Here is a 27,999-nt window from a genome sequence, read left to right as displayed (position 1 = left end):
CGCACCAGGTCCGTACCAGGTCCCGTACCGGGACCGAACTCTTCTGAGCCCACGACCGTGACAGAACAACAGCAGTAGCATTAGCAGCTTATCAGTATTAGCGCCTGCTGCTGCCTCCCTCTGCCTCCCCCCCGGGGTGGGTGTGCATCGTCGACTACCGCTGCTACTGTCTCTTTAAATTTACCCAGGAGCCCCTTAAGGAGCCCCAGGGGCCCCTAGTCCGGCTCCCCACCCTGAAGACAAGCAAGAGCCTTAAAAATACACTACTGGAGGCCCGCGTTGAGCCGCTTCCACGCCGGGACGACGCCACGCAGCACTCGGCCACACATTTATTCATGATTGTGTGATTCTATGAAAAGTTAACTTGGCTCCCCGTGCGGGGCGCGCGTGGTGTCGGTGGAGGTGTGTATATGTGTGTGTGTGTGTGTGTGCGGGGGGGACACGCAGCGGCGGAGAGCACGGGCTCCTCAGCGATGGGCTCGCTATAGAGCGCCCCGTGCCAGATGCGTGTCGAGCGGCGTGAACATGTCCCCGCTGCTGTTGTCGCGAGTGTGAAATGCAACGATCCACGGAGGGAAGAAGAAGAAGAAGGAGGAGGAACAGCCACTATTAAAGCAGCAGCAGCGGCGGCGGCGGCAGCGGCAGCAGCAGCAGCCAGGGCCAGTGATGGAAGAGAGGGACGCGGCGGAGAGCGAGCCCGTGGACCTCCGGTGCGCCGAGCAGTCTGAGCTGCTCTCATTAATAATAAGCGGAGAGGAGGAAGCGACGCAAGAGGAGAGTGACTTGGGAGGTAAAGGGAGAGAAAACAAAAGTCATATCTGGCACAACATTTTTTTCTTTCTTTCTTTCTTGTTTTTGTTTTTCTTTCTTTTCTTTTTTATTTATTTTTTCTCTGTGTGTGTGTGTGTGTGCGTGTCTGTGGGTCTGCGTGGCTGTCAGACACACACGGCCATTGTCAGGCAGCCAGTTAATCCGTGTCAGGGACAAAGCCGTGGAGCAGCATGGCCCCTCCGTCTCTGTGGCTCCTATAAACAAAGGCTCAACAGCACGCAGGCAGCCCGACCCGGCGCACTGCTGACCCCTGGTGGACAGCGGCGGAACAGGCAGATCAATACAATAAAATAACTGGAATAAATATAATATAATATAATATAATATAATATAATATAATGATCAATAAACTAAAATAACTCTGGAATAATAAGATAAGACACTGATCAATAAGTTAAAATTAAGATAAGGTACCAGTCAATAAACTAAGATGATACTGGGACAAGATAACAAAATATAATATACTAGTCAATAAAATATAATAACTCTAGAATAAAGATAAGATAATAAAAGATAGTGATCAATAAACTAAATTAACTCTGGGACAAGATATCAAAATATAACATTAGATACTGATCAATAAACTAAAATAAAGATAACATAACATAAGAAAGCAAGCAATGAACTTAAATAACTCTGGGATAAAGATATCAGTCAATAAACTAAGAAGATACTGGGACAAGATAACATAATATAAGACACTGATCAATAAGTTAAAATAATATACTGATCAATAAACTAAATTAACTCTGGAATAAAGATAAGATAAGAAAAGAAAACACAAGACACCGAGCAATAAACTAAAATAACACTGGGACAAGATAACACAACATAATATAAGATAAAATAATAAACAATAAGATAAGATACTGATCAATAAACTAAAATAATGCTGGCATAGCATAGCATAGCATAGCATAGCATAACGGTAGAGAAATCAACATAGAAAATATTTCCTTGAATATTAAAATGATTGAATATTAATATCATTAAATGTAATGAAACCGGCAATGAGACAGCTGGGATAGGCTCCAGCAGACCCCTGCGACCCTTAACAGGACTAAGCAGTATAGAAGATGAATGAATGAAACCGCAATGAAATGAGATGAAACTACATAAATGAAGTTACGCTAACCTTGTGCAAAATTGTTCCAGTTGCAATAAATCCAGCTTGATACCAGTCAGTGAATTAAATAATGCTGGACTAAGATGAGATAAGACACAGCGCCCACTAGTGTTTGGGTGGAGTTGTTACAGAGCTAGCAAAACTGACACCAGCTGCGTAGGCTACGTACGTAGGTTACGGCGTCTATGTCCTGCAGTACTTTAAATTAAGCTTTAGCCACTTGACTAAGATAAGATAAGGTGAGATACAACGCCGTAGCCTGACGTCAACCTCCCCAGAAATGTAACTACGCATCAACAGCAACGCAGACCTCAAGAGCTGTGATTGGCCCGCTGGGTAGCAGCGTGTTTCCTCTTTAGTATTTCCGGCTGCTTCTCCATCTACGCAATTTTCTAATTGATTGTTTTGGATCAATAAAGATGGAACACATGGAGGAAAGGTTAACTGAGGAGGTTCAGAGATACAAACTTTTGTTGGACTTGAAATTACGACAACAGTTTCAGTCGCCATTGTTGAAAGTGAAGCAGGAAGTGGTAACAAAAATTGACTGGCAAAAAAAGACACAGCGGTGACTAGTGTTTGGGAGGAGTTGTTACAGAGCGAGCCAGACTGACGAGGTACAAGTATAAATGACTCACACCTACGTAGCCTATGTATGTAGGTGTCTATGTCCCTTAGTACCTTAAATTAGCCTTTAGCCGTTGGGGTACAGACACATCTGGACTAGACGTAGGTCAGATTCACCTTCAACATGTATTTGTCCCATGTCAGAGGTTTTGCAGATTATTGGATTTTTAACTGTGTCTGATGTCTGTGCACACGTCTTTAAGATGCATCAATAACACGGATGTGTCTTCTCTCATGTTCCTGTCAGACGAGGACGTTCTCGCCAATGGCCATGGCGAGGAGGAGTCAGAGGCCGGCATGGTCACGCCTGCCAGATCACCAGCCACCAGCTACTGGAGCATCACAGAGGGCCCCGACCAGCCGCTCCTCCTCTCCCCGGCCCCCGGGCCCTCCGCACGCAAGCCCAGGGTCCAGAGGGCCTCGCGCCCGGGCCTGAGCCGGATCCCCGGCCGCGACCACCGGCGCTACTACCACGAGTACTGGCGCAGCGAGTACCTGATGGACTTTGACCCCCAGAGGCACGGCATGATCTGCATGGTGTGCGGCAGCTCGCTGGCCACGCTGAAGCTCAGCACCATCAAGAGGCACATCAGGCAGAAGCACCCGGACTCCCTGTTGTGGAGCGCCGCCGACAAGGAAGTGATCCGCTCGGGGTGGGAGAGCCACCTGAGCCTGGGGGGAGGTCAGAGGTCGTACAGCTCAGCTGCTGGACCTTCGCTTCAGGAAGAAGAGGAGACGTTGCACTTAAGCCAACACGCTGCTGCTGGTGGTGGGTTTTCTTAATCACACACATGGTGGCAGCAAGAGTTAGTGTCTCAGTGTTGTGGTGTAGGAGGAGGATTAGATGATCAGGGAGCCACAAGATTATGACCAGCTTCCTAATACTGAGAAACATCAGAGAATGGATATGGGCCTTCTGAGGGTGTCCTGTGGTGTCTGGCAACAGGATGTTGTTAGTGGGGGCCTTTGAGGGGAGGGGCCTCTGTGGATCATCCCACAGATACTTGATCAATTTGGGATCTAGTGAATTTGGAGGCCAGGTCAACACCTTGTGCTGTTCTTCATGTTTTTTTGAGTTGTTCCTGAAGCCTTTTCGCTGCTGCCATCAAGGAGTGTCATTGCTATGGGGTGGGGGTGCCTGGTCTGGTCTAGGTGGGTGCTACATGTCTAAGTAACATCCATCGACGTGATTCTTAAAGCAGGGAAGTCAACAAACCGATGAGTCGACTAGTCTCTACAACCCCTAGTCCAGGGTTAGAGTCTTTCCTCCCCCCCTTCTTGTGCGGGAGGCGTACAGGTCCTGACGAGAAGGCAGCTTGCAGCCAATCGTCTTCTCAACAGACCGAATAATACGCCACACTCTGCCTCCGTCCTTGGCAGTGGCAGCAGCGTACCAGATGGTGATGGAGGAGGTGCACCATCGTCGCCTTTGTGCAGGTTCTTCAAATGCTGCAGGAAGTACATCCTCCGCTGAAGCTTTTTGATCACTTTTCTTTTTGCAGTTGCTGGTTGTAGACTACTGCAGTCATGCTTCATTTGCAGTTGCAGTCTAAGGGGAAAATGCTTATTGGTGCAATGCTCTTTAAACATCTATGGTATAACAAGAACTCAAGAGCAACATACAACAGCTCCCTTGGTTGTTTTGTCTCCAGTAACACAGTTGGTTATTGTCTTATTTCTTAACTTTAAGCAGAAGCTCCAGACCCTGTGACGCCTCAGGAGCAGTCCCAGCAGCCCCTCAGCAAGTCTCCCCACTCCATGGAGGGTGAAGCCCCCGAGCCCCGAGAGGAGGAAGAGGAGGAGGAGGAGGAGGAGGACGACGACCACGACCTCCCCGGCCCGTCGGCCCAGACCCTGGAGCGCTACCTGAACGACTCCCTGCACGCCTGGTTCCGCCAGGAGTTCCTGATGGAGTACGAGGCCGAAGCCGGCCGCCTGCTCTGCATGGTGTGCGGCGCCGAGCTGCCCTCGCTTCACCTGGACCACATCAAGAGCCACGTGCTGGACACCCACCCCAACTCCCTGGTGTTCAGCTCCGAGGAGAAGCACTGCATCCTGCAGGCCTGGGCTCAGACTCACGGTGAGGACCGGAGGCGTAACGCTGCACCCGCCCCGAAATGTCTTATCAAACATTATATCCAAACAGACGCATGAGACAAACAGTATGAATGAGTCTGAAATCAGTCATCAGCCTGACCTTTGAGGAGCGTTTAAGCTCAAATCTTCGACCCGCCCACCGACCCTTTATCATCACTGCTTATCTGGATCAGCATTGCCATGGTAACAGGGTGAGCTGAGCAGCCTGAACATCCCGTCATCTCTCTTGAAAACCGCTCGACCACAGTAACATGATAAGTTATCAGGGTTTTAAATAACAGCGAAACAGTTATGTACTATATTTATTTAATTAACAGAAAAAAGATCACCAAAAAAACACAAATTTTATCAATTTTAGTTTTAATTTTATAAAATGTTTTCACTATAATTTAGTTTCAGATTCAAAATACTTTGTTGTTTCGTTGCTGTTGCTTCCATAAAGAGTAAAATACAAATAGAATTACATAACAAACGTTACTTGAGTCTGTAAACTCCCGGAGTTGCCACCAGAGGATTTAAATCCATACAAATCTTTTGACATAATCTTTTATCCGGGTTGTGAGAGAAAACTTTCTCAATTTATATTTTATTTTATTAAAAAAAAGAGAAACTTTGTGAGTTCCTCTTCTCAAGGTCTGCAAAGGATTTTTTTGTGACATATCCTAAATTTCGTCTTTAATTAATTTAACTTTGGCTTTATTTTGGAAACGTACAGTGATAAGTCGTCTGCATATAACAAGACTTTATGCTCCTCCTGGCCAGTAATCCTACTTCAGCGTGATAATTCTTTAGCATCTTTAGCATTTGTGTATTTTCCTGTATTATTCCTCGTGAACCTTTTAGGTTTTTGACTAGACTATTAGTTCCTATATTTATTAGACTCACAGGTGAATTTTTCTGTTGTTATAAAGTAGTTGATAGGAGCGGTTTCTGTAATCTGTATATTACCAATCTCACTTCTTGATCCCCTAATCGATGGGATGCATCCAAACCCTTCTTGCTTCTCTGGTTGATTTAGTCATAGGTGACTTGATTCATTTTAAACTGACAACCAGAACCAGAGCCTGAGGTTTCAGTTATTATTATTATAGTCTCAAGGCTCATTTATAGTTCTGCAGGACAGACGATGGCGTAACCTACGTACGTAGCCTACGTTGGTGCGAGCCATTTATACTTGTGTTCTCGTCAGTCTGGTTCACTCTGTAACAACTCCACCCAAACACTAGGCGGCGCTGTGTCTTTTTTTGCCAGTCCGGTTAATCTTTGTTTCTACTTCCTGCTTCACTTTCAACAATGGAGACTGAAACTTTTGCTGGAATTTCGCAGAAGATGAGTCGTACAAATGTTTGTATCTCTGAACCTCCTCAGTTAAACTTTCCTCTATGTGTTCCATCTTTATTGATCCAAAACAATCATTTAGAAAATTAAATATTAAAGCAGAAACACGCTACTACCAAGCGGACCAATCACAGATCTTGTGGTCTGCGTTGTCGTGGTGCGTAGTTACATTTCTGGGGAGTTGTACATCAGGCTACGGTGTTCGGGTCTGGGCTGCCGCCATGGCTACACCGTCAAATGTACGGAGAAGTATAAACCGCCTCCTGTTATTTAATACTGACTTTTCCTATTTTCTTCCCATACTCGTAATATTATGTCGAGAACATTTGATATATTCAGCAGTTTCAGATGAAGCTTGAACAGATATTCTCTTCACAACTTGTTCAGGAGCAGGAGATGATGCTACGATGATCTACACTGAATTTGTCAGAAATAATCTTTTTAATCTGTTGTTTTTTTTTTTTTTTCCCATTAATAGAAGAGTCAGAGAACGTAATCAAATCAGAGCCCAACACCAAAGACGGCGTGGTGGACCTCTTTGCCGAGAACATGGACACCATCCAGATCAACACCGGCTTGTACCCAGAAAGCGACGGCACTTTAACTCAGGACACTTGTCTCATCGGCGAGGACGGAGGCGTTGGAGCTCCGCAGCAGGGGCCCCCGCCCGTCCGTCAGCCCAGGAAGAGGCGGCTGCGCGGCGGCGACCCGTGGCGGCTCCGCCTCGACTACCTGGTGGCCTACGGGCCCCGGGGCCAGGGCACGTTCTGCATGGTGTGCTCTCAGGTCCTGCACGAGACCAAGGTCAGCAGCTTCCGCCGCCATATCCAGGAACGCCACCCGGAGACCACGGCCCTGAGCAGACAAGACAGGGAAGCCATGGCTGCAGCCTGGACCAAAGACAATTTTAGTGATGGCACGCAAATACAAGACGGTGAGAGGCTTTTAACAACACTTAAACTATATTATGAAACTTTAGACTTGTATGTAGAGGTGTTTCATCGTTCATTTCTTGTTTTCCTCTCTTGTTTTTTGATTGACTTGCTCCTGTTTTACTTTGCTAAACTAATTTTAGTCACTACTACCATTTCTTTGCTGTCAGTTATACACAAATAGCTGAAAATAAAAAATGCGTTTATATTCTAGGGTATATTATAGACTGTATAAAGATGGACAATGGAACTGCTCTTCTAAAGTGAAGGCAAAGCACGTAGAGCTCCCCCTGGTGGCTGGTTACAGTATAGGTCATAAGCTCCACCCCCTCCATGTTAGTGGGCAGGACTTGCACCAAACTAAAACACTAAAATACATTTCTTTCAAGGATGGTTTCTGACATTTTAGGTAGTTAATATAATGCTGATGAACATTCAAGTGTCAGTTTTTTGGATAAGTTTTGTTTTAGTTAGTTATTTGACGCTATAGAAACAGGATGTGACATAATGGCAACTGCCAGTTGCCATGGCAACCACTCCGTAAAGCGGTCCCATGGGACTGTTGTTAAAAATTATTTTTTTATATAAGTTCAGTGTATAATCCAACATTTCCTTGTAACTGGTGGAGGTAGAGCAGAGCGTAGTATTAATTAAATGAAAATGAGAGTGAGTCTGGAGGAAGTGTGGGCGGGGCATCAATATCACGGCTCCACGTTGCTCCACTCTCGGACCGTACTGATCAGACTCTGGCTCCAAACTCACAAGATGGCGCCGCCCGTATGCCTGGGAAAATAGCGTCAGTTTGGTCCAATGCAAGGAAGTGGGGACGTGTAGTCCATATTTATATACAGTCTATACTGTATGCTGTATGTAAACACTTATGAATTATTGCTTTTATTTAGGGTTTGTTCTTTGTTTGGTGGACAGTTCAGAAATGACCTTGTGCCTCCATAGACTGTATGGTTTATGCAACGTTACTGATATTTAATTGTTCTGAGCTGCATTAACAGCAGCAGCAGAAGTACTTGAATTAATTAGTGAGCGAGAGAGAGAGCAGCCATTTTAAAAACAGAACGTCAGAGCACCGGCACGACGAGTGAGCTTTTAGATGGGTGGATGGATGGATAGACACAGTGATCAGCCACAACATTAAGACCACTGACAGGAGAACATTGACCGTCTTGTGACAATTCAAGGCACCCCCACCCCCATAGCAATGACAGCAAATGTGTAGAAGATACCCCAGTATGAATCACAGTCTTCCCCTTCCACCACATTTATTATTAATATGAACAGAGCACACAGATCCACGTATCTCAAAATCTAACAAGACAAGCAATAGAAATCAAAGCGAGTAGCAGCAGAGAGTGGATCCTTCAGCTGGGTCCCTTTTAGTGTTGGCCCTGGGCAGTGATTGGTCAACCTGAGGCTGAACCAGCCAATGAGCAGTCAGCACCAGACCCCACAGGTGGAAGCCAATCATGCAATCAAGACCTAAAAAATAAACAGGGGGAAGGAGAGAGAGAGAGAAACAGAAATATCCTGCCTGGCATTAAATAATATATAAAAAAAGAAAAAAATATATACATAAAATAAATATAAAATACACAAAAGTATATTTTAAAAATGAATAAATATTATTTTAAATATAAATATAATATAATATATATACATAATATATAAAAATATATTTAAAGAAAATATAGAAATACCAGTATATATATGCTATGCAAATACGTTATACTAGAATATATATTTAATGCAATAAATAATATAAAATAAATAAATATTGTGTATAATAAATCAGTTTAAAGTCAGTATATGAGTATATGTATGAAACTACACAAGATACATAAATAAGTTTTGTATAAGGCTTTTTCCATTCATTATTTGATCAGCTGATATTTATTGATGATTTACATGTGACTCTTCTATTTCAGCTGATGTGTGCTTGTTATTTTAGAGTAGTAGCATAGCCTTGTTTGTCAGCGAGATGGTTTCCTTTAGACGTTTTCGTCTTTGTCTCGGTAGAAATCCACCTGGGTGAAGCTGACGTCCTCTACACGTCCGGAGGGATGAACGACAACGCCTCCCCCGATCTCAAAGCCTCCGGCAAAATGGTGAAGAAGGAGGAAGGGGTGAGCGGAGGGAAGGGCAAATCGAGGGACGGCAGCGGCGGAGCTACGCCGTCCCGTCACGGCCACTACCCCGGGAAGGACCAGAGGAGGAACTACCAGGTGCGCTGGCGGATGGAGTACCTGATGGATTATGACTGTAGGAGACACGGCCTGATCTGCATGGTGTGTGGGGCCACGCTGGCCACGCTGAAGGTCAGCACCATCAAGAGGCACATCCAGCAGGTCCACCCCCACTCCCTGTACTACAGCCCCGAGGACAAGCAGCAGGCCCTGCTGAGCTACAACCAGACCGCTCTGCACTTCATCCACTCTGACGACTGCTTCTCGTCCCAGGACCACGGCCACTCGGAGCTGGCTCCCTCTCCAGCACACTTTGGCACTTAGAAAAGGGCTTTCCCGCCTCCTTACGTGGCCCCTGTTCAGAAACAACCCCCCTCCCCCCACTTATTTTCTTGGCAAATTCAGGTACATGTCAAACAGCATCCAAATTTTGCTCTTAGCCCCAAAAAGTTCTCTCATCACCTGTGTCTACAAAACAGGTACTAGCAAATTCTTATCATTATCAGACGACTGAAAAAAAAAAGAAAATCCCGCCACTCATTTCAAAGTAAAGCTTTGTTTGCACATCTCAAAGATTTATTAAAACACAACCTAAAATGTAACATAACTGAGCCTGATGCCAAGAGAAATTGGTTGAACCTTCAAAATCTGTGCCAAAAGCCTCCAGCTAGCAAAAATGTCACCTAGTAAAATGCTAATTTCATCCGTCGGCCTCTCCCTGAAATACTACCTTAATGATATTATCTTTTCAAGTGTTCGAAAGCACTTTCACGTCAAAAATCATCCGTCATGTTTTGCAGAGACTGTGCACAGAGTGAGCTTGCTAACTACCACGTGGTGCGCTCACAAGAGTCTTGTCTTACATATAGAATATGAAACCAGTTACTGACAATTTCTTTAATTTCAAAACATTTCCAGATATTAATGAGCATCTACAATAACATTTCTTTTTACACATTAAATGCTCCAGTGGAACTCAGATCTAAACCTAGTAGGCCAAGTATTCACTCAACCAGCACCAGGTGTTGGACACCAGTTTTGCTGTAAATGTTCAAAATCTGTACCAGAAACAGTACGCAAAGGAATATTTTTGAAAAAGGTAATATATATATATATATATATGGCCAAAAATGCTAATTTCATCAGACAAAAGCAAAAAAGCAAATTTCATGTTTTGCAGAGATGTATATCTGTGCAGAGAGTCTGAGCTTTCATTTATCCAGACACGAGAAGAAGTAACGGTGCAATTAATGAGCATCTACAGTAACATTTCTTTTTAGACGTTAAATGCTCCAGTGGAACAAAAAAACACAGAGCTCAGATCTAAACCCAGTCTTGCTAGCGAGCTTGCTAACTACCACGTGGTGTGCTCACGAGTCTCTTCTGTTACATCCAGTATATAAAACCGGATCCCGACGATTTCTTTCATTAAACACCAAAAGAAACATTTCCTGATATTAATGAGCATCTACAATAACATATATTTTTAAATGCTCCTATAGATCAAAAAAACACAGAGCTCAGATCTAAACCTAGTAGGTCAAGTATTCACTCAACCAACACCAGGTGTTGGACGCCAGTTTTGCTGTAAATTTTCAAAATCTGTGCCAGAATCAGTACGCAAAGTAATATTTTTGAAAAAGTAATATAAATGCTAATTTCATCAGACGAAAGCACAAAAGGAAATTTCATGTTTTGCAGAGACGTATATCTGTGCACAGAGTCTGAGCTTTAATTTATCCAGACATGAGAAGAAGTAACGGTGCAACTATCTCTTGGATACTCATAATGTAGTCTTGCTAGCGAGCTTGCTAACTACCATGTAGTGCGCTCACAAGAGTCTTGTGTTGCATCCACTGTTAAAACCGGTTATCAACGATTTCTTTCATTAAACCCCAAAAGAAACATTTCCCGATATTAATGAGCATCTACAATAATATTTCTTTTTAGACGTTAAATGCTCCAGTGGAACAAAAAAACACAGAGCTCAGATCTAAATCTAATCTTGCTAGCGAGCTTGCTAACTACCACGTGGTGCGCTCACAAGAGTCTTCTGATACATCCTGAATACAAAACTGGTTCCAGACGATTTCTTTCATTACACAAAAGAAGTATTTCCCGACATTATTGCAGCATCTACAATTACATGTTCGTATTTTACGTTAAATGCTCCAATAGTGCAAAAGCCAAGTATTCACACACACATTCTTGCCATATGTTTCTGGTCTTAAACGACACCGATACTCAACACGCACACGAGTTAAACCGCACCGTAGGCATTGTGGTAGTTGGATCGTAGCAGGAAAATCACAGGTAATGACTGCATGTCTGACACGTCTATCTGGAAATGCGGTGAATGTAAATGAAATCTGTTTCACCTGTGCTTTTTTTTTCCTGCTATGAGTCAAACACATTTAAATATTTAAAGACATTTCGGAGGCGGAGGCGGCGGGGGGCTTGTTTCTGGCCCAGGGGCCTGAGTCTTCTCTCAGGAAGTTAGAACCAGAGTTATCGGGGAGATGAACTAGTCTAAGAAAATATTGTCTGAAGACGACACAGCACTTTGTCCCCCTCCACAAAAAAAAACAAACAAAAGAAATGTACTAAACCCCAAGTTTCCTGATGTGCAGCCAGATGAATGAGACTGCGTTTTGATGTTTAATGCTGAAGACAATGAAAAGCAGCCGAGCGTGCAGCAGTTAGTGAGTCCAGACCTCCAGTCTTATTTAATTCCTTGTTTACAGTGGCGGAGAATGAAAACGAAATCCTCCTCTCACTCGTTCTTTATAATGAGATATGTTATCTCTGTCGGGGCCCGGCGTCACAGTCCTCGCCTCAAGTCCTTTTATTTCATTACCCACAACTCACATTAGCTAAAAGCTGCACAATATGTAAATATATAAAATTATTTTTTCCTTTATATAAGCACTTTTATGCACTCTGGTATCTACAAAAACGTGTTTGTAATTAGGCCCAGTTTTTTCTACTCTATTCGAGATTCCAGCGAAGGCCGGAGAGCGACTCGTTTGGACTTTTCTGCATCGGAGGAGTTTGCTCCAGCTTTTGGTATTGCTTCATGTTGTTGTTTTTTTTTTTTTTTCATTCACTGTACAAAGTTTATGCAAGAAAAGAGAAAGAAAAGTCTGCCATAAAACGTCACGTCTTCACCTGAAACGATGTAACTCAGGGATTCAGTTTATTTTTTGTTTTTTAATTTTTTTTTTAAATTAACAAACCATTTCATCAGTTCCCATACAGGCTGCCATATCTACAAGATAGTTCACACGTTTGTCGGCTTTTCGTTATCGTATAGGTGACAGGAGTCCTGGGGCGAAAAAAAACAAAAAAACAAAAAAACAGCTGAAAGTCAATTTTATTTTATTTTTATTGGTGAATATTGTAATTTTGAGAAAAAACAAAATGTCACACCTTAAAAGAAAAAGAGAAAAAAGAAAGAGAAGTTGTTTGGTTTAAAGAAAAAAGATGGAAATTGGTTGTTTCTTTTATTAGAAAAGTAATAGAAAAGTCATATTACCAGAGAAGGACATTAGAATGACAAAATATGTAATAATGCAAAAAAATGGTTTTGGCGATGTTTAGTATTATTCTACAGAGTGGTCTGGAGTCTCTCCATTGGGAACTGATTATGCTTCTGCAAAGATCTGCCTGGCCAATCAGATTGTGTGGGCGGGGCTTAATGCAGTGATAGACGGAAGAGTACCAGCACTCGTACACATCATTCGAGCACCGTGTAGTTGAATTACTTTACGACAAATTGGTTGAAACCATAGACTGTATATAAATATGGACGGCGGAACTGCTCCTCTAAAGTAAAGCCAAAGCAAGTAGAGCTCCCCCTGGTGGCTGGCTGCAGTATAGGTCATAAGCTCCACCCCCTCCATGTTAGTGGGCGGGACTTGGGTCAAACTAAAACACTAAAATACACGTAAAATATTTTATTTTCAAACATGGTTTGTGTTATTTTAGGTAGTTAATATAATGTTGATGAATGTTCAAGTGTCAATTCTGGATAAGTTTCGTTTTAGTTATTTATTTGATGCTATAGGAACAGGATGTGACATAATGGCGACTACCAGTTGTAAAAAAAAATTGAGTTGTAAAAAAATAGTTTAAACATAAGTACAGTGTATAATCTAACATTTCCTTGTTACTGGGGGAGGTAGAGCAGAGTGTAGTATTAATTAAATGAAAACGAGAGTGAGTCTGGAGGAAGTGTGGGCGGGGCATCGATATCACGGCATCAATATTGTGGCTCCACTCTCGGACCGTACTGATCATTCTCTGGCTCCAAACTCACAAGATGGCGCCGCCCGTATCCCCGGGAAAACAGCGCCAGTTTGGCCAATGACAGGAAGTGGGGACGCATAGTCCATATTTATAGACAGTCTATGTTTGTATCCAGTTGAGACCAGAGGTCCTTATTTCTCTGTATCTGTTGAATCACGTCCCATGATCAAATCCCAGGCTCGTTATTAAATGTAATTTATTCTGCCTCGTCTGGTAGTATGATTTTTTTTATTTCCTTAAACAAAAATTCACTTTGTTCTTACACAATTATAATATTTGTTTAACAAATTGAGCGATTGGCCCCGTTTACACCAACGCGTGAGTGACACAGTTATTTCCCAGGTTGTCAGAATTATTGAAAGAACGACTAAAGGAAGAGATGAACACGCCCTTTTAGTTTTAGAACAGCTCCCACCTGAGAAAGCACTTAATTATTTAAAATGAAGTGAGTTACAGTGAAGTGAATGAAGTGAGACATGATGTTTGTTTGTTTGTGTGTTTATATTGTGTGTGTGTGTGAGGAGAGATCTTCTTTCTTTGTGTTTCCTCACATTTCATCTGTACATGGCCGACATGTGACATTATGCATCCTCTCCTCAGAGACCTTTGAATAAATACTCAACACCACCGAACCTGCTGCTGCTTGTTGTGCCGTTTCATTTCCTATCAGCCACAACATTATGACCACTGACAGGAGAAGTGAATAACATTTAAACCATCTTGTGACAGTTCAATGTTCTGCTGGTAAACTTTTGGACCTGGCATTCATTGGTGTGGATGTAGCACCCACCTAGACCAGACCAGGCACCCCCACCCCATAGCAATGACACTCCTTGATGGCAACAGCCATCCCATAGCAGGATGCAGCCTGACACTTCATGTTTTTTTTTAGGAACAACTCAATAAAACATGAAGAACAGCACGAGGTGTTGACCTGTCCTCCAAATTCACTAGATCCCAAATTGATCAAGTATCTGTGGGATGATCCACAGAGGCCCCCCCCCCACACACTTTTATGTCACTACCAAAGAAGCAGATGAGTCTTGAATACATCCTTAAGAGCTGCTGACTTTATGACGTTGGATTAAAGATTTACAGCTTGATTCTATTATGTAATATACAACACGGGCTTAAAAAAAAAAGTGACTATTACCACTGTATGGCTGTTCTACGTTGGGCTCGTCTAAAATTAGAAGCTATAATCCCCCTCCCTCCACCCAAACACCATAAGAGACGAGCAGACTCTCAAATCCAATCTTCTTATTTTAGATATTTCTAATCCTCCTCGGTTCATTTCTCGACCCAGCGATGAAATAAAAGTGAAGAGATCCACAGACGTTTGAGGTGTTTTTATTAATTTCACTTTAACATCAGTACAGAGACCACATACTTTTTTTTTTTGCTGTTTTTTTTTCATCTTTTTCCTGCAACATCCTTTTTTTATTTCCCAAAGCTTTAAAAATCGGAACCAAAGTCGAGAGCTAATACAAAACAGAGCTGATGTTAGTGAAGAAAAACATCTAGAGGCAACAAAGAGACACAAAAGAAAAAGAAAAGAAAAGAGAAAGGGACGAAACAGGAGAGAAGCGACATGCTGTGAGGGGAACAGAGAAAGTTTTAATCATATCATATATTACACTCTACAGAAATAAGCCACAGGTGACGCGGCCTGAACTGAAAGCCTTTGCTTTCGATTAATTATCTGTAATCGCAAAAAAAAAAAAAAACACTTCAGAGGGCTGAGGTCAGACGGACAAATATTAAAATGCAAAAGTTACCCTAAAAGTACAACTAGAATAAAGACAGGATTTTATGATACTTTCGAAATTGTCATTTTTGTCGTTTGAACCGATGTCTAAATTAATAAATATAACGCGTCGCATGTATGTCAAAGCTGCAAAGAATAAAATAAAACGGGATGCATCAGTCTGAGGGCATTAAAGAAAGGGCAGCCGGACTTGTAGTAGAGTTTTTAATCCGAGTCTTCGGTTTCTAGAGGACTGGAGGAGGAGTCGGAGGTTTGTCCTGACACTCGTTTCAAAGTGAAGCTTTATTTGTCTCCTGCATCGCCTGGGGACCGCAGAAGATTTAGGGTTTTTTTTTTTTGTATGCTGCTCAAATTGTTAATTATTTATTTATGCGCTCTGGGATTATTTTAAAGGATTATCTTAAAGGATTATCTTAAAAACCCCAACATAATCGACCCAGATGAGCCAAGAGAAACTGGCCCGAACCTCCGAAAACTGTGCCAAGGAATATTTTTGAAGAAGTAATACATGTGGTCAGACAGCCTCTCACTGAAATGTAGGTTACCTTTGCAAGTGTTTGAAAGCGCTAGACGCTACACCGATGTACAGGCCCAGTCTGAACAATTATTAAAATTTCATGTTTTGTAGAGACGCACATCTGTGCACGGAGCTTGAGCTATCATTTATCCAGACACGAGAAGTAGCAACGGTGCAACAATCTCTTTAATAGTTGTATTGTAGTCTTACTAGCGAGCTTGCTAACTGCCACGTGGTGCGCTCACAAGACTCTCTGGTTTTTAAAACCATCTACTGAGGATTTCTTTCATCGAGAAACATTTCCAGATCATCAGAAACTCTCATGACTAGTGTCTGTTGACGACCAGATAGACAGATTAGTCTGATTAAGATTGGGAAATCCTAAAACACAGTCTTAACTTCGGTCGCTAAGACGTTTCACCCCCGTTCGCACCTTGAGACTGGAGCAATGCGACAGTCTCCTCCAACTACGATTAAAGCTGAGGACAGATTCTCTTGCCAGAGTCTGCACAGAAATCTGTTAAGTGTGTGAGGGGAACAGACCCGACCTGACCTTAGTCACAGTCAATCAAACATGTTTGAATTTTTTTTTGAGCTGAATCCGGACTCGTGTCGCCAACAGCAAATGGTGCGTTGAGTTGGCTTTAGTTGGTTTGACAAATCATGTAGTCTGTGATCCCCAGTCTTAAGACTCAGAAGCCAGTCTGGTAGTGTGTACTCCTAGTCTTTTCAAAATCTGTAAAGACTGAAAGTTGTCTTGAGTATCTGGTTGTTAACAGACTCCAGTGTCACGCGAATAAACCCCAACTCCTCCACCAGTCTTTTAGACATAAAGACTCGAATGAAACGTCTTTGAGAAACTCTACAAGTCCAGTTGCCTTTCTTCGTCTCCAACGAAAAAATTTGCATATTTAAGTCTTGAATGAGACGCCATGCATGCACGAGTCGTCGTCGTCAACCGTGACATGTGTCTGATCACAGCGAGGCGACACGCGTCGGACGGCGTGCACAGAGAAAATGAAAGAAACAACCTTCAGCTAGATGTCAGAGCAGTAGTAGTCTGAAGTAACTTGTGACTCGTCGGCCATTCAGTATTCAGGGGACACGTGCAGACTTCAAAAACACAAACCCTTACCATCTATACATGGAGACGTAGCGGTAGCGGTAGCGCTAACGCGTCACCATGGCTCAAGAAACCCCAAAAAACAGAACACTGTTTAAAAACAATTACACGAGTAATAATCATATTAAAACAAGGTCAAGAATATGATACAGCCTAGATGACGGGTGAGAATCTGTTTCCAGCTTACGCTATGACATGCACTTAACGGCAGTCAAAATAAAAAACAAGTGACAAACTTTATAAGAACCACTCCACAAACGGCGTCCATCTTTTTTTCCAGCTACAACACTTTATTCAGAATCACACACTTGCTGATTTGTTACAACAACGCCCCTCCCCCGCCCACCACACCCCTCCCCCGATCGCTAAACTTCCCGTCAGGTCGCTGACCGACGTTCATAAAATATTCTTTTATTCCATTTTCATATGATGCAGCTGCACGTGCTCTTTAGCTTAGCATTTAGCTTAGCTTAGCATTAGCATTGAGTTGCACCCTACACCCAAAAAAAACTTTGAATATTAAAAGTCTTTCTTAGAAGTAGAAAGTATCGTGCAGAGCAAGACAAATGCAAACAGGAAAGTAGGAATTGTTGTTTCTCAAGCGGTGGTAAAGAAATTTTTGGAATATTGTCCGGATTAGTGCTCCTTAAAAACTAAATGTCAGCTGACGCCGTGTCCCGTTTTATAGGAATACGCTATGTTTTGGAATAAAGTCTAATTTGCATATATATGTATCCCTTACTGTCCTGTAAACTTATCCAAATTCAAAGTAGCTGTCTTGTAATAGAGGAATATTAGTTTTAACAATATGAACTTTTGCAAAGCCGAATTTAATTTTCTTAATATCAGTTAATTGATCTCCTACATCACAATGAATTCAGCTGCTTTAACTTCTAATCTTTGCTTTTAAAGCATCTAAACAGTGCTTTACCTTTAATTTGAATTGGCCTGCCTGATACGGAAGCGACGCAACAACAAATTTGCTAGAAAAGTGTTTTCGGAGTCGGGGCGGGGGATGGGTGGGGAGTTGTTGTAACGCAGCAGACTGAAGTGCGTGTTGCTCAACATTGTCAAACGTTCCCAAAATGTGTATTTTTTTCCCCTCAAAAGAGGACTCTCACAGACCTCCAGTTAAAAATTATGAAGCTCAATAACACTTAAACTCTTACGATGCTGTTGTCAAGCTACTAGGGAGTCAGAAGCAGCCGTCCTATAATTAATATCAATAAGTAGTAGTGATAATAAGAATAATCCAAACGTTACAAGAGTGAGACCTCAACACTTGGTGGTTTGAGCAGGTGCGACACGAGGAGTTAGGACTGCTGTAAGTGTACGGGAACTTTTCCTTTTGATATATATATCTATGTGTGTGTGTGTATATATATATATATATATATATATATAAAAAGCGAGCCTGTAGTCGTCCTAAAGGTGTGTGTGTAGGTGTGTGTGTGTGTGTGTTTATATATACATACAGAAAAATGTTAAAAAAAAAAAAAAAAATTGCATCTGATCAAAAGAGGGTGAACTAGACCAAATTATCACAGCTGGCTCCTTTTATTTCAACCTGCTCGTGGATTTAAAAAAAAAAAAAAAATTAAATTAAAAGTTCAGTGCATTGCAGAAACTTACATACAAAAAAAAAAAAAAAATAAAAAGTGCCTGTAAAGGTAGAATGGAAACAACAACAACAGGCCGATCATTAACAGCTGTAGAGCACAGAGCAGGATAAGACTATAGCCACATGACAGGTTGGTTTATTCATTTTCTTTTTATTTACATTTTTTTTTTCGTTTTTAACTTTTCATCGCAATGTCGCCGGCTTAAATTAGACATTTAACTTCTGGGAAATGTGTGGTACAGACATTTGCTTGTTTTTTGTTTTTTTAGTCAAATAAACAGCCGTCCTCCAAACACCCCCCACCCCACCCACCCCCGCCCCACCCTGCTCGCTCTACACCACAAAACCAGGTCATAGATTCAGTCTAGTTCACTCGACTCCTGCCTCCGTTCACCCCGGGGCGTGCCGGCGGACGAGCGCTACATCGACTCCTCGCTAGCGACGCACTTTCCTGTCCGCACAGGCACAGTTCTTGTTGTTTTTTTTTTTTGTTGTTTTTTTTGTTGTTTTTATTTTAAACGCTTGCAAGTTAAGCTGCACAGTAGTTTTACATTGAATATCGAGTAGCTCAGAGATTTTCTACCTAGCAAGGTTCAGTGTAGTAGAGGTGGTGGTGGTTGATGGAGGAGGAGGAGGAGGAGGAAGAGGAGCAGGAGTTAGACTGGGGCAGGTTTAACTGGAGAGGAAGGGTTTAAGAGAGGAGGATGGAGATGATGAAGATGGTGGTGGTGGTGGTGGTGTAGAGGTTTCTAATGAGGGGGGAGGTAAAGAGAGCGGGAGCTGATCATTCAGTTTTGCTTCGCTTCACAGCTCCGGGGAGTTTCTCTTGCAACCTGCAACAGAACAGCAGAAACACGGGTGAAATAAATAATAATATAAATTATAAAGTATAAAACACTCGATTCTTGATTGGAAGCAACTTACTTGGCAATTGTGGAGTTGACTTGAGTACGTGCCACGTCAATGTACTGGTCGATCTGGGTCTGGAAGGAGAAGAAGGAAATGTTAGGAAATAAAAGACTAGTGTTTGAGGTCTGCGCTTTAAATTCTAACACAGGTTTTTAATCAAAAATAAGTTAGAGCCTCTAAATTTAAGTGCTCTTACACTTACTGAAAATAATTTGGATTTGGAACCAAAAATTTGGACTAATCATTGTTTTAAGCCCAATCCTCCTAGAAAAAATAAAGTTTTTGGATTCCCCGTCTACTTGACATTTTTAGGTTTAGGTGTTAAAGGGTTAAGACCGTCTTTAACCTCCTGAGACCCTGCGTCCACATATGTGGACATTAACTTTTAGCTGCTTGGTAGCTATGGTTAGCTGCTGAGCGGGCCATACAAGCCAGCAGCGTTAGGTTAGCTTATATTTCACCATGTTTGAATTATCCTCTGCTGCTCTGTGGGCCTACAAGCCAGCAGCATTTACTTAGTTAATTTAGATTGTAGGCTAAGCTAGCTAGTAGCATTTGGTTAGCTTATATTTCACAAGGTTTGAGTTAGCGTCTGCTGCTGAGCGGGCCATACAAGCCAGCAGCATTTACTTAGTTTATTTAGATTGTAGCGTCATATCACATGACTGTAGGTTTATTAGGGTTTCTCAGTTGGACAGGGCCTCTAAATGTGTTTTGCCTGGGATTTTGGCACAAGGGATTGTAACATCTAATCCTGTGTATTAAATTTTAGGTTTGTGGCAGCTTACTCTGCATTCTGCTTCATTTAAACCTGCTGTCCTCATAAGTAGACGCCTCTGTCCGACATCTAGTGGTAGCAAATTGTCAACACACTAGTCGGTGTAAAAACGTTATAGCTAGCATTTCATTCAGACGACCGTGGGACAAACGTGGACAAGATTTCATCAAATTTTACGGTTGAAACTTGTTTGTCTATGCTTATTAACTAGTTTGATATGACACACATTTAACTAATTCTATAGTATTAGTAACAGTAATAAGCTACAACGTCGCTAATTAGCAAGAACTCGTTTGAGGACATTGGGATTTTATTGTTTGCAATTCTGTCTTTGCACGGACATGTTCAGACATGAAAATTTTTGAAAAGTTTTATATTTGAACAATGAAAAAAAGTGGTTGTTTGCAGTTCTGTTTTTGCACAGCAATGTTCAGGTATTAAAATAAACAGCTTTATAATTTATTACACATTGGTGAAGTCATTATAATATTCAGCGAAATAACCCCCATGTCCACATATGAGGACATTTTTTTTTTTCAAAATCTACTTCATGTTCAAAGATGATGCTTAGTTTTTATACTTCTTAGGTCCTACTAATCTCAAATACATTGGAGAAATGAAAAATGCTACCAAACAAAAGTCTCAGGAGGCCACTACTCATGTTTACAGTCCCTCAAAGGGATTTACGCATTTTATACTAAATGTAAACGGGGGAAAATAATCATCTCAGAAGAATAAGACAACCATGACAACCCAGAGTTCAGACCAGGAGGCGGAGTTGTAGTCTTACACACTTCTCTGCCGCTTCTCAAGGACTGTCTCACACTCTAAACTATATAAACTCTATAGATGTTCTGTCTGCTCCCAGATTATTTAAACCAATAAATAACAAAAGAGGAGTTTCTCATAGGAACCTGATACAAATCAGTACAAGTTCATTGGTAGAACAGAAGAATAGGAAAATTAAATGTGGTCTTTTAAATGTCAGATCTCTCTCATCTAAATCTCTTTTAGTGAATGATCTGATAACTGATCATCAGATTGATCTATTTAGTTTGACTGAAACATGGCTACAGGATGATGAATATGTTAGTTTAAATGAGTCTACTCCACCCAGTCATAGTAATTATCATATTCCTAGAAGCACAGGTAGAGGAGGAGGAGTGGCAGCAATCTTCCACTCTGATTTATCTATTAATCCTAGACCTAAGGAGAGCTTTAATTCATTTGAAAGTCTTACTCTTAGTCTTCCCCATCCAGAACAGAAAATACAAAAACCAATTCTTTTTGTTGTGGTGTATCGCCCACCTGCTCCTTATTCTGAGTTTTTAGCTGAATTCTCTGAGTTTTTATGTGATTTAGTTCTTAGAACAGATCAAGTCATTATAGTAGGTGACTTTAACATCCATGTTGATGTTGTCAGTGACAGCCTTAGCTCCTCATTTACATCATTATTAGATTCGATTGGCTTTTCTCAGAATGTAAATGGATCAACTCACAGTTTTAATCACACCTTAGATCTTGTCCTAACATATGGCATAGAAACTGAAGGTTTAACAGTATTTACTCATAACCCTCTTTTGTCTGATCATTTCCTCATAACCTTTGAATTTGCAATAATGGATTACACAGGAACCGAAAAGACATTTCATTACAGTAGATGTTTGTCTGACAATGCTGTAACTAGATATAAAGAATTAATTCCTTCTTTATTTACCTCAGTGCCATGTACCAATGTTGTGGACGACAGCAACCACAATTTAACCCCTGCACTAATAGATTATTTTGTCGATGGCACTGCAGCATCGCTTAGTTCAACTTTAAACTTAGTTGCTCCTCTGAAAAAGAAGGTCATAAATAGGAGGAGGCTAGCTCCCTGGTATAATTCACAGTTGCGCTGTTTAAAACAGGCAGCCCGAAAGCTAGAAAGAATTTGGCATTCCACTAATTCTGAAGAAGCTCGCATAGCCTGGAAAGATAGTTTAACAACTTATAAAAAAGCTCTCAGTAGTATTAGAACAGCATATTATTCATCATTAATAGAAGAAAACAAGAACAACCCCAGATTTCTTTTCAGCACTGTAGCCAGGCTGACAAAGAGCCACAGCTCTGTTGAGCCATCTATTCCTTTAGCCCTCAGTAGTAATGACTTCATGAGCTTCTTTACTAATAAAATTGTCGGCATTAGAGAAAATATTCAAGGCATCCTTCCAACAGCTGTTAAAGATGCAAGTACAGCGACATTAGAAACTTTTGTACGACCTTATCAATATCTGGAATCCTTCTCCCCAGTAGATCTTCTTGAGCTCTCTTCAACAATTACAGCATCTAAACCATCAACCTGTCTTCTAGATCCAATCCCAACTAAATTGCTCAAAGAAGTTTTTCCATTAATTAACATCTCCATATTGAACCAGATAAATTTATCTTTATTAACAGGATATGTGCCTCAGTCTTTTAAGATTGCTGTAATTAAGCCCTTACTTAAGAAAGCCACTTTAGATCCAGATGTTTTAGCCAACTATAGACCAATCTCCAACCTTCCCTTTATTTCCAAAATTCTAGAAAAAGTTGTTGCCAATCAGTTGTGTGACCACTTAAACAAGAATGGTCTGTTTGAAGAGTTTCAGTCAGGTTTTAGAGTTCATCATAGTACAGAAACAGCTCTGGTTAAAGTTACCAATGATCTCCTCATGGCTTCAGACAGTGGACTTGTCTCTATACTTGTTCTGCTAGATCTTAGTGCTGCATTTGACACTATTGATCATAATATTTTACTACAGAGACTTGAAAGTGAGGTCAAGATTAAAGGAACTGCATTAGACTGGTTTGAATCCTATCTATCTGACAGATTCCAGTTTGTTCATGTCAATAATGATTCCTCTACTTATACAAAAGTAAGTTACGGAGTTCCTCAGGGTTCTGTGCTAGGACCAATACTCTTCACGTTATACATGTTGCCATTAGGCAAGATTATTAGAAAACATGGCATAAACTTTCATTGCTATGCAGACGACACCCAGCTATATTTATCTATGAAACCAGATGAAACTAATCAGTTGGTTAAACTCCAAGCATGCCTTAAAGACATAAAGGCTTGGATGACCTGTAATTTCCTACTCTTAAACTCAGACAAAACAGAAGTTATTGTATTCGGTCCTAAGCATCTCAGAGATTCATTATCTAATCACATGGTGTCTTTGGATGGCATTACCTTGGCCTCCAGTACTACTGTAAAAAACCTTGGTGTTATATTTGATGAGGATATGTCCTTTAAATGTCACATAAAGCAAGTGACCAGGACTGCCTTCTTTCACCTGCGTAATATCGTCAAAATTAGGAACATCCTGTCTCAGAGTGATGCTGAAAAACTAGTTCATGCATTTGTGTCGTCCAGACTGGATTATTGTAATTCATTACTGTCTGGCTGTCCAAATAGCTCTTTAAAAAGCCTCCAGTTGATTCAAAATGCCGCAGCAAGAGCATTGACAGGAATTAGCAAGAGAGATCATATTACTCCAGTTTTAGCTTCTCTTCACTGGCTCCCTTTAAAGTCTAGAATAGAATTTAAAATCCTCCTCCTTACATACAAGGCCCTTAAAGGCCTAGCTCCATCGTATCTTAAAGACCTTATTGTACCATATCATCCCAGCAGATCACTTCGGTCTGAAAGTGCAGGCCTACTTGTGGTTCCTAGAATTTCAAAAAGTAGAATGGGAGGTAGAGCTTTCAGCTATCAGGCTCCTCTCCTATGGAACCAGCTCCCAGTTTGGGTTCGGGAGGCAGACACTCTCTCTATTTTTAAGGTCAGGCTTAAGACTTTCCTTTTTGATCAGGCTTATAGTTAGGGCTGGACTAAACCATCCCTTAGTTATGCTGCTATAGGCCTAGGCTGCTGGGGGACGATGCACCAAACACATGTCCTCCTTCTTTCTTCTCTCTCCTCTCTCTCATCCTCCACTTTCTTTTCTCTGGCACAGAGCTCTTGCCCTCTAATTTCCTATATACTACTAGTCATACAATTCTGTGCTATTACTATGTAGAATGTTTACTGCTGTGTGTGTCCCACCCCCCTTCCCCCCCCCCTTCCCCCCCTTCCCCCCTCTTCTTGTGAGTATCTCTGGCCTGGAGTGGTGTGTTTCCTGTGGAGCTCTATACTACATCTGTTGTCGTGGTCTCATCAGCCTGCCTAGTCTTCATGGAATCCTGAAGTTATCCACTCCTACCTGAATGAACAATTCTCCAACCTGCCTATGATTCCTCTTACATTTTCAAACTGTCATGTAACATCATCAGTTTGTATCATAAGATTCCACATGTACACTTTAGTCAGATATGTGTATCTATGACAGATGTATGTTTATCTTGCTGTTCTCTTCTCTTCTCTCTTTGCTGTTCTCTTCTCTCTTTCTTCTGTCTGTACCCGGCTGGCCTTAGGCAGATGGGTCCCTCCATATGAGCTGGGTTCTGCTCAATGTTTCTTCCTGTTAAAAGGGAGTTTTTCCTTGCCACCGTTGCCTTCAGGCTTGCTCTGGGGGTTTCAGGCCGGGTTTTTGTAAAGCGTCTTGAGACGATTTGTATTGTTATTGACGCTATATAAATAAAATTGAATTGAATTGAATTGAATATTTGTACAAGCCCAACTAAATCACTTGATGGGGACATCCCTAGTTTGAAATAGTGTCTCTGTCTTCATGAGAGTGGCCTGGGGGAGATTTGAAAGAAGACACAGGGACTCATTGATCAGCTCATGTGGTGTCAGCAGGGCCGAGCAGTGAAGGGGTGACTCAGAGGCTGGTGTCTTAGAGGCTTTGAAGTGTCGAACAGAAGAATGAGAAGTAAAAAAAACAAGTGACGTACGGAAAATGTTTGGACTTTAAACCATGATCCCAAGAACACGTCAACGATCTAGTTGAACCCCGTGGGAAGTCTTTGTCATTATGAACGCCTTCTCGACTGACCCGACAGTTCAATGAACTTTTTACTGATACATATTTAAGCCGTAGAGAAATGAATCTTCTTGTGCATCTGTAACGTCCCATCAAACCTTATATATGATCAAGGACGGCACAGTAGGATGATACGTTGGTGTAAAGCGAGAAGAACAATTTTTTACTATTTTGTCTAAAGACCAAATATAAAAACTCACCTTGTTCTTCTCGTAGACGGGAGGCACGGCGAAGAGCAGGATGTCAGCTGCACAGCACAAAAGACAAAAGATCGTTGTATTATTTATTTTTTTGGACATTCAGGTACATTTCACATTTCTGTAGCTGCTCCGGCTCTCTACATATCAGATTCTTTTTCTACAGATGTTGGTTGCAAACAGATGTCACGAAAGCAAGATGGCATTTCCCAGTTCTGCAATATACAAGCTTAATTTAACCAAAAACGACCACATCTGCCTCATGTGCTCGATTCATCACAGAAATACATTTCACTATGAATAAATAACTAACTACAGATTTAATCCCAGCAGGGGATTAGCAGGGACAGCTATGGACAGCTGGAAGAATATCTAGATTATACCACCAGAGTATGAAACTCATATTAACATTTTGCACAACATATTCTCTTTATTTATTTACTGACATACATACTACGCTCATACTTGATTCTGACTGTGTATTAATATTAATATATTATTCTGTGTAAATAAATAAATAAATAATGGTACATATCTTGTATTTTTCACTTGTTTACATATTTTCTTTTATATTGCAAACATTTAAGACCTGTTTTTAACTGTATTTTTATATTTTTGTGTTCCATATACAGCTCTAGAAAGAAATTATTAGTTTCTGTGATGTGTTTGAGTATTTTTGTTTTATTCTAACAACATTTCTCCCAAATATTTTCATATAGAACATTTGACAAATGGTCAAAATTACAAAAAATTACGCACCATTTACAGACCTAAACGAGTTCATAATCATTTTTAAACAACACAATGATTTAGCTTAGTGAGGGTTCAGAAATCAATATCTGGTGGCTCCACCGGTCTGTCACATTGCTGTTAGCTCAGCTTTGTGTTTAAAGGCTTGTGACCGTCCATCGTCCTCTTCCTAACATTCAAGAGGATATCAGTGGAGTTCAGGTCTAGAGGCTGGTCCCATTACAAGAGGACAGTGATGACTACAGGTTTTGTTCTTTTCCTCGTTAAATAAGATCTGGTTCAGGTGATCACATAATCAGTGCCTCGTTAGGTAGAATGAGGTGTGCCTGTGTTCAACCATAGACACTATAAAGACGGAACTGCTCCTCTAAAGTGAAGCCAAAGCAAGTAGAGCTCCCCCTGGTGGCTGGTTACAGTATAGGTCATAAGCTCCACCCACTCTATGTTAGTGGATGGGGCTTGGACCAAACTAAAACACTAAAATACACTAAAATAAATTTTTTTTTTTTTCAAGGATGGTTTCTGTTATTTTAGATAGTTAATATAACGTTGATGAATGTTCAAGTGTCAATTTTTTGGATAAGTTTAGTTTTATTTAGTTATTTGACGCTATAGAAACAGGATGTGACATAATGGGGTCACCAGTTGCCATGCCAACTGCTCCGTAAAGCAGACCATGAGAGTTGTAAACAATTTTTTAAAAATAAGTCCAGTGTATAATTCAACATTTCTTTGTAACTGGTGGAGGTAGATCAGAGCGTAGTATTAATTAAATGAAAACGCAAGTGAGTCTGGAGGAAGTGTGGGCGGGGCATCGATATCACGGCTCCGCGTGGCTCTACTCTTGGACCGTACTGATCAGACTCTGGCTCCAAACTCACAAGATGGCGCCGCCCGTATAGAGAGCCGAAGTCCCGCCCCCCTACTTCCGGGTCATGGGACCTATCTTTCGAAAAAATATGAACGGCAGTCTATGGAGAGATCATAATTATTTTCTGGTCCCGATCGAACTGTGGCATGAATTTCACATATGATGTGTGTGAATTTAAAAGATAATTTTTCACGTCAAGAGATAAATTATTTGACGTAAATAATCTGAACAACATTAGGTTTTGTATGAGATCGCTTAGTGAACTACATCTCTCTAGAGATCCCTAGAGAACTATGGCTGTCTCCTTGTTGAGCTTTACCGTCTTCTTCCAGGACGAAGGCAGAAGCATCAAACGAGGTGAAAATCATTATAAATCGGGTCATGTCGAGAGCTGTAGTTACACGAAGGGAGTTCTGGTCGGTTCTGTTCGCGCCAGCATGCGGGACTTGTAGTTCGTTAATTACGTATTTTCCATAGCGTTTTACTGAACTATCTTGCGACAAACTGTGACATTCTTAACATGTATAATCATTTTTTATTCTGAAAAACAACATATGTATAATCCAAGGCACAAGTCGATCGGGACCAGAAAATAATTTATCTTTCGCCATAGACTGCCGTTCATATTTTTTCGAAAGATAGGTCCCATAACCCGGAAGTAGAGGGGGCGGGACTTCGGCACTCTATAACCGGGAAAATAGCATCAGTTTGGCCAATGAGAGGAAGTGGAGACGTGTAGTCCATATTTATATACAGTCTATGCTTCAACAGACACTAGAGTGGAACAGCTGTCACACATATAGATGCTGATTTCAGAATAATCTGCAGTGGTCTCTTAATAAGTAACAGTGAAATGTTTTAAATTTTTAATCAGACTTTAAATTCAGTTATATCGTGGACTTTTTCCTGAAATGTGATGAATGCGACGGTGCTCACCCAGGATGAGAATGGTAATTCCATTGAAGACGGCTCCAACGTAGGTCAACAGCCACATGACCACCGCCAGCTGTTAGAGAAACACACAAGAAAACCTGTGAGCATTTCATGACAATATGCAAC

General features: G+C 41.3%; 2 protein-coding genes across 3 annotated transcripts in view; one reads left to right on the top strand and one right to left on the bottom strand.

Moving 5' to 3' along the window:
* Positions 1-547: 547 nt before the first annotated feature.
* Positions 548-14,108, top strand: zfta (zinc finger translocation associated). Its single transcript, XM_084547184.1, has 5 exons — positions 548-790; positions 2,832-3,353; positions 4,275-4,664; positions 6,498-6,953; positions 8,983-14,108. Exons 1-5 carry the CDS (start codon positions 667-669, stop codon positions 9,471-9,473), a joined length of 1,983 nt encoding a protein of 660 aa, XP_084403310.1. The 5' UTR covers positions 548-666; the 3' UTR covers positions 9,474-14,108.
* A 4,687-nt stretch (positions 14,109-18,795) lies between these two features.
* The window catches only part of LOC311490910 (reticulon-3-like), a 36,006-nt gene continuing 26,802 nt past the window's right edge, over positions 18,796-27,999 (bottom strand). For both annotated transcript variants that reach the window (XM_084548673.1, XM_084548674.1), the window contains 4 exons: positions 27,877-27,946; positions 25,323-25,369; positions 19,411-19,469; positions 18,796-19,319 (listed from right to left, as the gene is read on the bottom strand). In XM_084548673.1, the coding sequence (XP_084404799.1) occupies positions 19,271-19,319; positions 19,411-19,469; positions 25,323-25,369; positions 27,877-27,946 (225 nt within the window). In that variant the 3' untranslated portion in view covers positions 18,796-19,270. The remainder of the gene's footprint in view (positions 19,320-19,410; positions 19,470-25,322; positions 25,370-27,876; positions 27,947-27,999) is intronic.

The sequence above is a fragment of the Chelon labrosus genome, assembly GCF_963514085.1.
Source record: "Chelon labrosus genome assembly, chromosome: 1".
Classification (NCBI taxonomy): Eukaryota; Metazoa; Chordata; class Actinopteri; order Mugiliformes; family Mugilidae; genus Chelon; species Chelon labrosus.
This window is presented reverse-complemented; position numbering and strand designations above follow the sequence as displayed.

What these genes read in the sequence shown, in the direction of transcription:
- zfta (XM_084547184.1), top strand. Translation starts at nt 667, where the DNA reads ATGGAAGAGAGGGACGCGGCGGAGAGCGAGCCCGTGGACCTCCGGTGC. An exon ending in AGAGGAGAGTGACTTGGGAG is followed by an intron (nt 791 to 2,831) that starts GTAAAGGGAGAG and finishes TGTTCCTGTCAG; the next exon opens with ACGAGGACGTTCTCGCCAAT. An exon ending in TGGCACGCAAATACAAGACG is followed by an intron (nt 6,954 to 8,982) that starts GTGAGAGGCTTT and finishes TTGTCTCGGTAG; the next exon opens with AAATCCACCTGGGTGAAGCT.